At 39.9% G+C, this 12,550-nt stretch overlaps 1 protein-coding gene across 3 annotated transcripts in view; it reads left to right on the top strand.

Annotated features, from left to right (window-relative positions):
• The window catches only part of RASGEF1B (RasGEF domain family member 1B), a 37,970-nt gene extending 26,009 nt beyond the window's left edge, over positions 1-11,961 (top strand). For all 3 annotated transcript variants that reach the window (XM_010974050.3, XM_010974051.3, XM_074346091.1), the window contains 4 exons: positions 4,838-4,933; positions 5,293-5,416; positions 6,590-6,662; positions 10,567-11,961. In XM_010974050.3, coding sequence (XP_010972352.2) covers positions 4,838-4,933; positions 5,293-5,416; positions 6,590-6,662; positions 10,567-10,591 — 318 coding nt within the window. In that variant the 3' untranslated portion in view covers positions 10,592-11,961. The remainder of the gene's footprint in view (positions 1-4,837; positions 4,934-5,292; positions 5,417-6,589; positions 6,663-10,566) is intronic.
• Positions 11,962-12,550: the final 589 nt, after the last annotated feature.

The raw sequence follows: 12,550 nt of genomic DNA, 5'->3' as shown, positions 1-12,550 counted from the left end.
CTGGCACATTTCAGGGTCACATTTCCATACATGGGAAGGATAAGTCACCTTAACATTTGGAGAGCATGTTATTTGAGAAGTAAATACCTGGTTACAGTAAGTGGGCTGATGAAAGCTATTCTCTGCTTAGATTCTATTCATCTTTTAATTTTAATTTTATCTTCAACAAATAAAAGAAAATGAGGGTAAAAAAATGCAGGATGTCTCACTCACTTTCCCTCAGGAGCTTCAGCCTCTTATGATTTAAAAGAAAAACAGTGGGAGAGGGTATAGCTCAAGTGGCAGAGCACATGCTTAGTTAGCATGCTCACAGTCCTGGGTTCATCGCCAGTACTGCCTCTAAAACTAAATAAATGAACAAACAAACCTAATTACCCCCCCCCCCGAAAAAAAACCCTAAAAGATAGATAAATTAATTAAAATAAAATACAAAAAAAAAGAAAACTAGGTGGCACAACTGGAAATCCACTTGGCAAAAATAATAATGATAATAATTTTTTAAAAAAGAAAAAAAAGCCCTAAATTTAAGAAACCCCACTTTTTAAACATAGTAAATTGCTTCTCAAGAAAATCCAAGCTATCAGTTATGATCATGTTGGAGAGCTACTGTAAATACATTAATTTTTCTTTTAAATAAAGAAACAAGGTCGGAAATGGGACGCAGCAGAGGTAACTACCTCGACTTAGCTTGAGGGAGTTTACCAGCTTTTAAATTGTACTTGCCTGCATCCCAGTCCTCCTGTGACTAGATTGAGAAAAGTCTAATCAGGAGTTTTTTAAGCTTTGGAAAATGAGGGTATGCATGGGAGGGCCCCAGCACCCTGAAGTGTGGCGATCCGTCGGAGGCGGTCCGCACCCTGCCCTCCACTCTCCGGGTGGGCTGCCGGCCTCTCCCTGCAGGACCCCGGTGAGTGAGTGAGGTGGGCTCTGCCTTAGCAGGGAGGCTCCAGAACATCTCTCTTCGTCAGGAGCCGTCAGGAGCCGCAGCACTGGCCAAAGTAATTCTGAAATCCAGCCCTCCCCCAAAAGATCTCACTGGATGTTGTACTTGTGGGACTCTGACAGCTTTTTCCACAAAAAAAAGTACTTATCCTTTCCATCATTTAATAGATTCTGTCTGCTTTCATTTTGTTGTTGTTCTGTGTGAGCATTTGGATTGTATTCTCTAGTTCATAAAACAAATGATATGACCACCAGTTTAAAAGAAAAATATACCATTTCTTTTTCACAGTTGGTCTCAAAGGCTATGAATGAGAATGTTTTGGAATAAGCTCTATCTTTCATTCAAGAGAATTGGGATTCTTTTTTTCTTTTTTGAAGTGAGGATAAACTCTATTCCTAAGTAATTTCCTGTTTTAAAATCTTCCTGGCAACATGACTGGAGAAATAGAATCTTTAATAGTCTTTGAATTATGTTTCTGTAGCCAAAATGGCACCTCTCTGGGTACCATATCATAGAACAAATCACACCTGTCTTTCACATAGGGGCCATTAAATAACCTTTACATAGCTGTTTTTGATATGAGTACTCATGGTTTTAAATCCTTTTTATCATTTGATTTGTGATCGTGGGAACTTGTCCCTGCTCATCAACATTCATTTCTAGGTGTGGAACTGAGAGTGCCTTTAAGGTAGAGTTGCCAAGTTTCTGAATTAAGAATATTGTGAAAGAGAAACATTGCTCCTTGACAAGTTCTGTCACTAAAGACTACATTGAAAGACCTCTTAGAAACCAAACTTTTGCTCCTGTTAGTAGCCTAAACATTCACCTTACCTCATGGGAATCCAAAGTCCTTACAGTCTCCTGATTTTTACTATGGCAGATGTGTGTAGGGGCTTCAGAGTAAATGGGAAGTTGAAGCCCATGAGACTTTTGTCTGGCATGTGGGCATAAGGAAGCGATCAGGATCATCTTTTCTTTTTTTAATTTAATGCTGGTACTGGGGAGTGAATCCAGGACCTCGTGCATGTTAAGCACACCCTCTACCACTGAGCTATGCCCTCCCTCCAGATCAGGATTATCTTAAGGGAGATTATTTCTATTTCTGTTCTTGGAAGAGTGATTCAGACAATTAATAGTGAATCAGTCCAGGAGTTCCATTTCTGGGTATTTATCTGAGGAAAACAAGAACACTACATAATTAGAAAATATACATGCCCCCCCATGTTCACTGCAGAACATTATTTGTAAATAAAAATTATTTACAAAGCCAATATATAGAAACAACATGAGTGTCTATTGATGGACGAATGTATGAAGAAATTGTGGTGTGTGTGTGTGTGTGTGTGTGTGTGTATATATGCACACACACATAATGGAATATTTTTCAACCAGAACAAGAACAATATCTTACCATTTGTGACAACATGGGTAGATCTCAAAGTCACTATGCTAAGTGAAATAAATCAGACAGAGAAAGACAAATACTGTATGATCTCTCTTACATGTGGAATCTAAATGTGTGTATATGTATATATATATATATTTTTTTTAAAGCAAGTTTATAGATACAGAGAACAGGCAGGGGGTGGAGGATGGGGAAAATGGGTGACCTGTTTTGTTTTGTGTTTTAGTTTAAGTAAATTTTATTTTAAAAATAGTAGATTGTATTGCAGGCACCAGGAATGCAAAAAATCACATAAGATGTAGCCTCTGCCGCCCAGGTGGAGGTATAGGACATGAACTTAGGAAGGGTTTGAGTATCAATGAGAGACAGTGAGGAACAGCACCCACCATGTGAATCTCACAGCCCAGCACGGCAGAACAGAGCACAGAAATGACATTCTTACTTAAAAACCCTTACACCGTGCAGAGACTGCATCTTGATTATAATTCAGCCCTCGTTTTCCTTATGACGATGCATCAGTAATATTTGTCCCCTTGTATGGGGCCCACTGGTTTCTGGGGAATGCTTATTTGAGGTCAAAACTGTATTATTTGATGTAATCTTCACCACAGCTCAATGAGGTAGTTATTACTATTCCCATTTTTAAGTGAGGCTTTCTTAGTAGGTTAGCCTTCTACCAGGAGTTGGCACACTTTTTCTTTTAACGGCCAGGTCATCAATGTTGCAGGCTTTGTAAACCATACGGTTTCCGTTGCAACTACTCGCTTCTGATGTAGCGGTACAAAGACAGGCATGGCTGGTGTGTAGCGGAGTGAATGAGTGCAGCTTTTTTCCAGTAAAGCTGTCTGGACACTGGAATTTTAACTTCATATGATTTTATGCTCATGAAATATTACTGTTTTGGTATTTTAATATTTTCCCAGCTATTTAAAGATGTAAGATGTATGGTTTCTAGGCCATTCTAAAACAGGCGTCGAGGTGAGCTGGCCCTCAGGCCACAGTTGGTTGGCAGGCTCCTGGCTTATCCTGCCGGTCAGTTGTGGAGCCAAACTGAGGTCCAGCAGAGCCAAAGCCCAGCGCCTCCCAGTCACAAGTGGTCTTTCAAAGAAGCGAGGTTCAGGTGTGCTTTTATCATGGTTACTATGACTGTCTGATTCTAAAATTACAGAGAAATAGCCAGTAATATTTGAAAGAGAAGGTAATGAGGGGCCTTTACTAATTCAGTTCAGAAACATCCATATGATAGCAGCTGATTGCAAGTATATTCAAAGGGGCTGTCAAAATTGAAGATTCACTTTGGCTATTTTCAGGGATCTGTGAAACAAAAAATAATCAAAGCCTATCTTTTTTTTTAAGTGACTTTAGAGGAAAATCTGAATTTCCTTCTAGAAGTGAAAATTGGCACTTAATGTTTTTGTGTATGTGCCCAAATGTACGTTTTCCAGACCTCCCTTCACTTAGCATAGATGTACCACTAGAGTCATGAGCTTAGGGAAACTTCAAAGACCTGCCCTTGGTAAACGACATAGCCCATAATTCGTGTTTGGAGCATTATTTGCATTGTGGCAAATTTAGAATCTTCAAGAGCACGTTGGCATTTGAGAGAAAGTGGTGGCTCCAAACTCTTTGTTCTTTCTGGGCTTAGTAGGATTTAGGGTGCTTTCTGAGGGGTTATTTTAGGTTAATTAATTAAATGCCAGCATATCCAACCAAAGATGTGAGGCAGGAAAATCTTACTAAAGAAGGCTCATTGTCTTTTAAATGACCATTAATTTTAATTTACACATTTACATTCCTCCTTCATGTGGGCCCATCTCACAGCATATTGTGTAAGCAACTGCTTCCGTGGTTTCCCACAAGAGCAGGTGCTTACTTGTTCTGTTGCACGAAGCCCAGATTTACTCAATAGGAAGTTTGTAGCAACTGTTACCAAAAAGCCTGAGCTCTCACATTATCTTGAGCAGATGAAATAAAATGTTCATCTAAAAAAAGTTCATCAAAATGTAGGTGTCCAAGTGATAAAAAACAGTGCAGATTCTGGAGATGTGGGTCCCGCATCTTAAAATCTTGGCACCTGCAGTGACAGGTATTCTGTTAATATTTTGCTCTGAGGATTTGCTAAATATGAAAAGCAAGAGTTCTTTTAGTTTTTTGTCCTTTGATGGTGGCTAGACCTTTCGGATGTTATTGTATGCTATTGCACTGAGAAAAATTGGGAAAACCAGCAACACAATGAAGCCATCCTCCTCCCAGTGCCACCTGCCTTTGCTGTGTTTTGGTTATTGACAGCATTTGCATGTGAAGCACAATTATGTAGGGAAGAAAACTGTTGTCATGGGAGGTAGACAAAGCCCTGTCCGTATTTTAGTTAATTGTAGCCTATTTATATGATCCAGAGTTAACGTTGTTCATTGACTTCTTGTATTTTTTGATGAGAGACTAAATGTTTATTGGCCCAAAACAAACCAGTATCTTCTGTTTTTTTCTAGATTGTGATACCATTCTTCAGTCTTTTAATCAAAGATATTTATTTCCTCAATGAGGGCTGTGCCAACCGCCTTCCAAATGGCCATGTCAATTTTGAGGTAAGGCTAGGCTGCAAAAATCCACTAGTGTCTCCGCCAGCTGTAGCCCAGGCCAGGGCACCTAAGCTGATTCTGAAGCTCTGGAACCAAGTTTTCTCTTCCCCTCCTGTTTTGTAAGAAAATAACAATCATGAATAGAATAAATTAGCTACACCATTATTCTTCATTATCATCTGAAGGTACTTGAGTAAATTTTTACCAATACCCAGCAAACATCTATACCTAGTGTTTATTAAATTAAGAAAGTTATGTAGTTCAGAAGATCAGAAGCCAAAGGGGAAGATGAAATGGAATTATCTCATCCAAGCTCATGATTTTTGATCATTGTCTTTACGTTCTTTTCTTTTATTCTCTTCTAGAAATTTTGGGAACTGGCCAAACAAGTGAGTGAATTCATGACGTGGAAACAAGTGGAGTGTCCGTTTGAGAGGGACCGGAAGATCTTGCAGTATCTGCTCACAGTCCCAGTCTTCAGTGAAGATGGTGGGTAGCCTATTTAGCTGGAGCCACCACCACCACGAACTTTACCATCAGGAAACTGGTGTAGAAATGCTTGGTGCCTGATTGCTCATGTAGTGTGAGGCCTGTCTCTAGGGTTATTCCATCTTCAGAGTTTTCTGTTGCACAGAAAAATCGTATGATTTATCCCTAAAGTATCTGAGTCAGGCACTCACTGACTCTTGACCCAGAAACAGTATGTTTCCATGTTTAAACATTCTTTATAATATTTGCTCTGCAGAGCTTTGGACACGAATGGAAAGCTATGGAAGGATTTTTTTCCCCTTGTTGGGGCTTGCTTTAATGGAGAAAAAAGGTGTTTTGTGGTATGTTGATAGTCAAGGTAAACTGAAAAGCAACATAATTAGTTGCTACCCCTGCTGTTTGAAAAAGTAGTGGAAAAGTCTTAACATATTAAAACATTAGGAAATTTGAGTTGGAAACAGTATTGTGTATAGAAAAAATTGACCAGAAATTTAAAGTTTGTAAAAAAGTGGGAATTTATTCTGTTGACCTGTTTCATCCTAATAGTATAGAAATCAACAGCATTGTTAACAGATTTTCTCATAGTCTGTTGATGGTGTTTGTGAAAATGACTAAAGAACATTTTGAATTAATATTGCCCATTCCAGAGGGGACTTGATTGTTATTGACCTCTGCAAACAGGATTAATAACAAGCTTTTAAATCCTTGAACTCTTTTTGACTTAAACAGAAAACCATTAGAAGGATGAAACACTGGCCTAGAAAATCTGGCTTTTTACTGGCCAAAAAGTCTTTTAAAAATTGATCTACCAGGAAAGCCTCTCCTTTCCATCCCCCTTCTTTGTAAAGAATGTAAGCGTGAGTGTATGATAGTGTCGTGTGGCTGGCATTTTTAAGCCTTTTTTGCCTCATATATTGTCTTCGTTAACCAAGTGTCTTAGTTAACCTTTTTGGCTTAGCAGCCCTTGGGTTTTTGTTCAGATGGTCAGCCAGGGGCAAAGTGGCCTTCTGTGCTCTCAGTGAAACTAGGAAGCTTGCCAGTGGTGATTTGACATTTTAAAGAGTGTGTTTTGCTGTAGGGTTTGGCTCCAGTGGAACAGGGGAGGGATGGTACTGGGTAATGCCTCAGAGAAGGCTTCGGTGTTAATGCATTCTTACTTTTCATTGATTGCAGCTCTCTACTTGGCTTCCTATGAGAGTGAAGGACCTGAAAATCACATAGAGAAAGACAGATGGAAGTCCTTGAGGTGGGTCTCCTTGCTTCTCGGTGCTGTGCGCATCTAAAGCTGATGGCGGGCTGCAGTGAAGAAGCCGTGTGCTTGCTGGAGGAAGGCCCTGCCTGCGTGTTCCAAGTCCTCTCTGCACCTCATCTGGTCACTGAATCTATGTGGCTTGGAATCCTCATTGCCATCATTCAGTTTTACTGCCTTCTTTTTTTTAATATATACTGGCAGATACACAGTGACTGTTCCTCTGTCTCTTCCATTATTTTATGGAAAGAGGAACTGAAATGACCCCATGGTATGTTAAACAGGGCAGCAGCTCGTTTTCTTTGTATAAAAGATAAGACATTCAGACTGTGTTCCTGAACAGTTCTACCACTAAAATTTTATTGGACCTGAGATAAAAGAGACCTAAGTCCCAACTGGTTCAGTAAATTCTAGTGTTTTACTTATTAGCTGGATATCAGTGTCTGCTCTTTGGTTTGAGAGAGAGAGAGGAAAAAAAAAACTTTATTAAAACTTTTTTTTTCAAACATGTAATTAATTATTTTTAATGGAGGTACTGGGGATTGAATCCAGGACCTCGTGCTTGCTAAGCATGCGCTCTACCACTGAGCTGTGCCCTTCCCCATCCTGAGAGAAAAACTTTCAATGCAATCCAGAATCTTTTCAAATTTAAAAATTGTATTAATCTATTAGTATTTTCAAACAAATGTACTTTCAAACAAAACTAGGATAGGCAAGTTTGCATTTTTACCATTGGAGATGCTTTAATAGGCAAAAGCAGCCCGGGCTGTAGTATTATTATTAAACTAGAGTGCTGTTACCTGTGCTGCTACTCAGAGACTCTGGGAACATGTGCTTTTTTGTACCAGGTTGAGAAGCCCATTTTCTCTTCTTCCCAAAGTCATTTGAGAGCCTTCATTATACTTGATCCTGGGCTAGGCTTCCTGAACCAGGGTACCTAAGATACATTTGGATTTATGAGATTTTGTTTTAAAGGAAAATTTAGGCCTTCTTTGTACCTTTCATTGAGGACCGATGAGATGCAGAGGCGTTATTACCTTAGAATAAGCTGCAGTGATAGGTAAAGGATTGGAGATGTTTCTTGTTTCCCAGACGCAAACATAAAGCTTTAAGTTACGGCCATCGCCGGGAATTGGGGGAATATAACAAGTGTGCTGGGCCGATGCCCAGTTCTCCTTTGATGAAATTTTGTACCTGCTAGTGGCACGTTTGTATTAACATTTTGTACTACTTTGTGTTGGTATTAAGGGATCTTTACTGCACCATTTAATAGTATTCTTGTGTAAACCATGAGCCTCAGAGTACACATGTTGCTGGAAAAGAGATTTGGGAATTACTCCTTGGGGTTATCCTTTTTGGATGAACTTTGCCTTCCACATTTCTCCTCTTATTCATCCCCCCTTCCCATTTTTTAAAAACATTAAGTTGATACGGCCCCCAAGTACAGCTTAGCTATTGTTACTTTTCTTAGAGATTTTTTTTTTAATTGGTAAACAGAGAAATTGGGATACATAAATGATTCCTGGTATCTGCATTGCCTGTGAAATCCAGACATATTATAACAATTCAGAGCTCCCACACATTTCTGTTCTAATTGTTTTTCTTTTCTGATTCTTATTCTTTTGTGCCAAATTCCTATTGATTCGTGGTTATTTGGAAGGGTTTGTAAATCCAAGGGTTAATCGTAATGCTAAAGGTTAATTTATAGAGTCTTTTCCCATATCTGTATGTACTGCACACACAATATACATTTAATATTTAACATTTGATAGGTTGAAATGTGACCAAAGAGTTCAGTGGGGAATTTAGACACATGAAGGGAAAGAGAGGGGTTGCTGTACTGGCCTAATCAGACTCCACTCATAAGTGCTTAATAGTATAGTTACCAGGGAAAGGGGGTGGGAGGGGATAAATTTGGGAGTTTGAGATTTACAAGTTTTAGCCACTATATATAAAAATAGATTTAAAGAAGTTTCTTCTGTATAGCACAGGGAGCTAGGCTCAATATCTTATAATAACCTTCAATGAAAATGAATATATATATATGTATATGTATGATTGGGACATTGTGCTGTACACCAGAAATTGACACATTGTAACTGTACTTCAATTTAAAAAATTAATTAAAAAAAATTCAAGCAAAACAAACAAAAATAACTGCTTAATAGCAATGCTCCTGGTAAAAATTCACTGAGGGATTAGCAGCAGCACACACAGAATGAATGATATATAAGGAAATGTGCATATAAACACAGCAATGATGTATTCTTGGCATGAAAATCTAGTTTCCAAGTCAAAATTGTTTTTTAAGGGGCCTTGGAAGACAAACTCTCCTTTGAGTCTGGGTTTAAGCAGTGTACTCTGCTTTTCTGTATCTTGTCTAATCTCAAGGCCCTACTCCAGTGCCTCCCTCTCCCTGACCCATCTCTCCCCAGAAAGAGACCCACATGAACTCATACACCCTGAAGCATCTTCCTCTGCTGTTATAGGCCCAGTTGTTCTGTAGCGTGTGCTGCTTTTCCCTACTGCTGTGCAAGCCTTTGAGGGCAAGCACAGGGTCTTCCCTCCTGTCTGCCGTAGCTCAGTGTCACAGGCTGTTGAGGAATGGCATTGGGTGACTGTAGGTGTTGGATGAGGCAGAGCAGCACCAAAGAAGATAAAAAAAGAAATAGGGTTACATGCTCCCCAATGTTCATAGGCGCTATTTACAATAGCCAAGACATGGAAACAACCAAAATGCCCATCGACAGATGAGTAGATAAAGATACAGTATATTTATACAAAGGAATACTACTCTGTCATTAAAAAAGAATAAAATAATGCCATTTGCAGCAACATGAATGGACCTAGAGATTATCATACTAAATGAAGTCAGACAGAGAAAGACAATATCCTATGATATCACTTATATGTGGCATCTTTTAAAATGACACAGATGAACTTATTTACAAAACAGAAATAGACTCACAGACAGAAAGCAAACTTATGGTAACCAAAGGGGACAGTGATGGAGGATAAATTAGGAGTTTGAGTTTAGCAGATATGAACTACTATATACAGAACAGATAAACATCAAGGCCCTACTGTGTAGCACAGGGAATGATATTAGCTTATAATAACCTATAATTTAAAAATGTGAAAAAGAATATATATATATCACTGAATCACTATGATGGACACCAGAAACTAACACAACATTGTAAATCTTCAATTAAAAAAAAATCATATGACCATAAAAAAGAAAGAAAGAAACAGGCTATGAACCTTGGCAAAACCACGTATGCTAAGTAGATGGTGAGGCTTCTTATTCTAGAATGATAGGACCCACGTGAAACTGTGTGCTACGTTGGCTTTGCTGGGAGTACAATATTTTTACATAGATACTTCTCCTGCCGGTCCCAGAGCCACTCACTCAAGACACTTAGGTTCAGCAGTGACGATGACAGATACACCTCTGAGGGGAGACCCCTTTCTTGGCACTTGTTATTTAAATGCTCTCCGCAGGCACAGCCCTTGAACCCACTCAGATTTACTAAGTAACCCGTCAGTGATGAGACCAGTGTGTATCTAAAAGCTTTTTTTTTTTTATTAGGAATGACCTGGGTTTTGTGTGTGTGTGTGTGTGCTTGTTAATATCAAGCCACTCAAGATAGAGATTTACCTATAAATAAAGTTTTTGCCATCTCCACCAACATGTATTTATTTTAGTGATTAAGCAGTTCTCCAGGAAAACCTGAAGGACTTCAATGCTTCATCTTTTTTTTTTTTTTTTGGTCCTCTTTTTAACTCTGTCACATCAAACTTAAAACATGGGAAAATGAAACAAGCATTAGGCAAGGATATTCATCCTCCTTCATATCATCTGCCACCTTTGTGCTTATCTTGTCTTCTTATTACTCAGGTCCAGCCTCCTAGGCAGAGTTTAACACACGAGATGCTGCTGCTGCTGCTGCTGCCGCCGCCGCCACCGCTGCTGTACCACGCAGATCATCGAGGGGCTGGCCTTTGTTTTCCGGGCACCCAAAGCTACAAAAAAATCATGACATCCCCGTGAGCAGGCTCCCTCAAGAGCAGATGGGGTCCTGATTCCCCACAGCTGACAGACTGACTCAGATTTTGTGAGACTGAAATGTTCACTGAAGACACTGGAGAAAGAATCCTCTAGAGATCCCAGCTCTGCAATGACTCATCTCCTGGAATTTCCATGTGAATCACAGCTCTGCACCTGGATGGAACTTTCTTTTGTGTGTGTGTGGGTTTTTGTTTTTCTTTTTTAATTTGGTTCAACATTTGCTGCTAATGGGACTTGCCCAGCTGAGTGCTGGCTCTTAGGAAGCCCATGTTTCTTTGTTAACTTAAAAGAAAAGGGGAGAGGAAGGAGGGGAAGAAAACCCTCTATTTAGATCCCAAACTTCAGCTCAGCGGTGTTGCCGAGAGGGGTAAGCTGGCTGAATGCCGACGGCAGACTTTGTCTCCCTGAGTTGGACCTGGGTTGTAAATGCCTCTCCTCCCTGTTCCTACGAGGTTTTGAGTTGGCTGCTGGTTAGCAAACTCCTTTTTACCCATATAAGTTATTTAATATAATAATGAAGCTCAACACTGTGGTAGGAGAATAGCCACTAGGAAAAAAAAAGCAGAGTTTGTCATTGGACTGCATAACGTTCTTGAAGGACCCTCTGTTTTCTCTGCCTTTCTGAGCTGTTGACAACTCACCACTGTGTTCTACAGATGGATTTTTCGGTAGTTTTTTTGTTACTTAGTTTTCCATGATGCCTATTTGTTTTTCCTCTTGTACATTTAAATTATCTGACTTTAAGGGAAAAAAACCCATGGCCTAATTACAGTTTGTTTTTTTTTTGGCAGACGGTTATTTTTTATTACCTTTTGGAGTCTGTTGGTGACTAAACGTGTGAACAAAGAACACGTTGGAAAAGTTACCCCCAACCTCCCTCCCAACTAGAGCAGTGAACAAAACAAATGAAAAACATCTTGCTGTGAACTCAGAGGTCAATCTAATTGTGAAATAGTTCACCTTGTTAAACATCTAAGTAAGTCTGTGGTTGCTCTTCAAACAGCCATTATATTTATTTACTCTAGGAGAAACTGTAGAGTAGTAAACTGTGCTAATGAAAAAAAAAAGACATCATGTTCAAAACAGAGATGTATTTGAAACCTTAATGACATGATTTCAAAAAACAGAGCATGTCTGTATGCTGCACGCCACCTCAGCAGACCTAAAGTGTCTCCGAGTTGTCCCTTTCCAACGAGCAATATATTTGACACTCTGCGGCCAGGAGTTGTGGTGTCTTTCTTTTCTTTAATGGTCAGGATTGGTCAGGGGTGAGGGAGGGGGCAGGGGGCTGTAGTCTGCATCGCTCAACTCAAATGACTGGCGAAAAACGTGTCTGTCCTTGCCTAGGCACTGACTTCCTGAAAATCAATCGTAGCAAGCATTTGATAAGCATCACTTGCCAGGCACTTCTAAGTATGGCTCATCACCCCTACTTTTTCAGTATGGATTCAGGCATATTCATAATAATGGTGACTTGTCTAAGGCCATGTAGCTAATGAGAGACACAAAGATTTGAGCTAGACCTCCTAAACCCAGAGCCCAGGCTTTAGATCACAACACCAAGCCGTCTCAGACTTCAAGATAACCTTCAAACCTGCAGGGACTCTGGGGATCGTGTTGCTGTGCAGATGTGGATTCTGTGGGTCTGGGGTGGGGTCTGGGCAATGCTGATGCTGCTGGTCCTGGCATCCGCAGAGTAGCAGAACGCCCTGCAGTCCTGCCTCCTCGCCCCTGCACTGCCTTTCCCTGAACTCTGCACCCTGCATGTGTTGCCATGACAGCAGCAACATTCATCTTTCTTTCAACCGTCTAT

Source organism: Camelus bactrianus, chromosome 2 (genome assembly GCF_048773025.1).
Source record: "Camelus bactrianus isolate YW-2024 breed Bactrian camel chromosome 2, ASM4877302v1, whole genome shotgun sequence".
Lineage (NCBI taxonomy): Eukaryota > Metazoa > Chordata > Mammalia > Artiodactyla > Camelidae > Camelus > Camelus bactrianus.
Note: the sequence above shows the minus strand (reverse complement) of the source record. Positions and strands in the feature narration are given on the sequence as shown.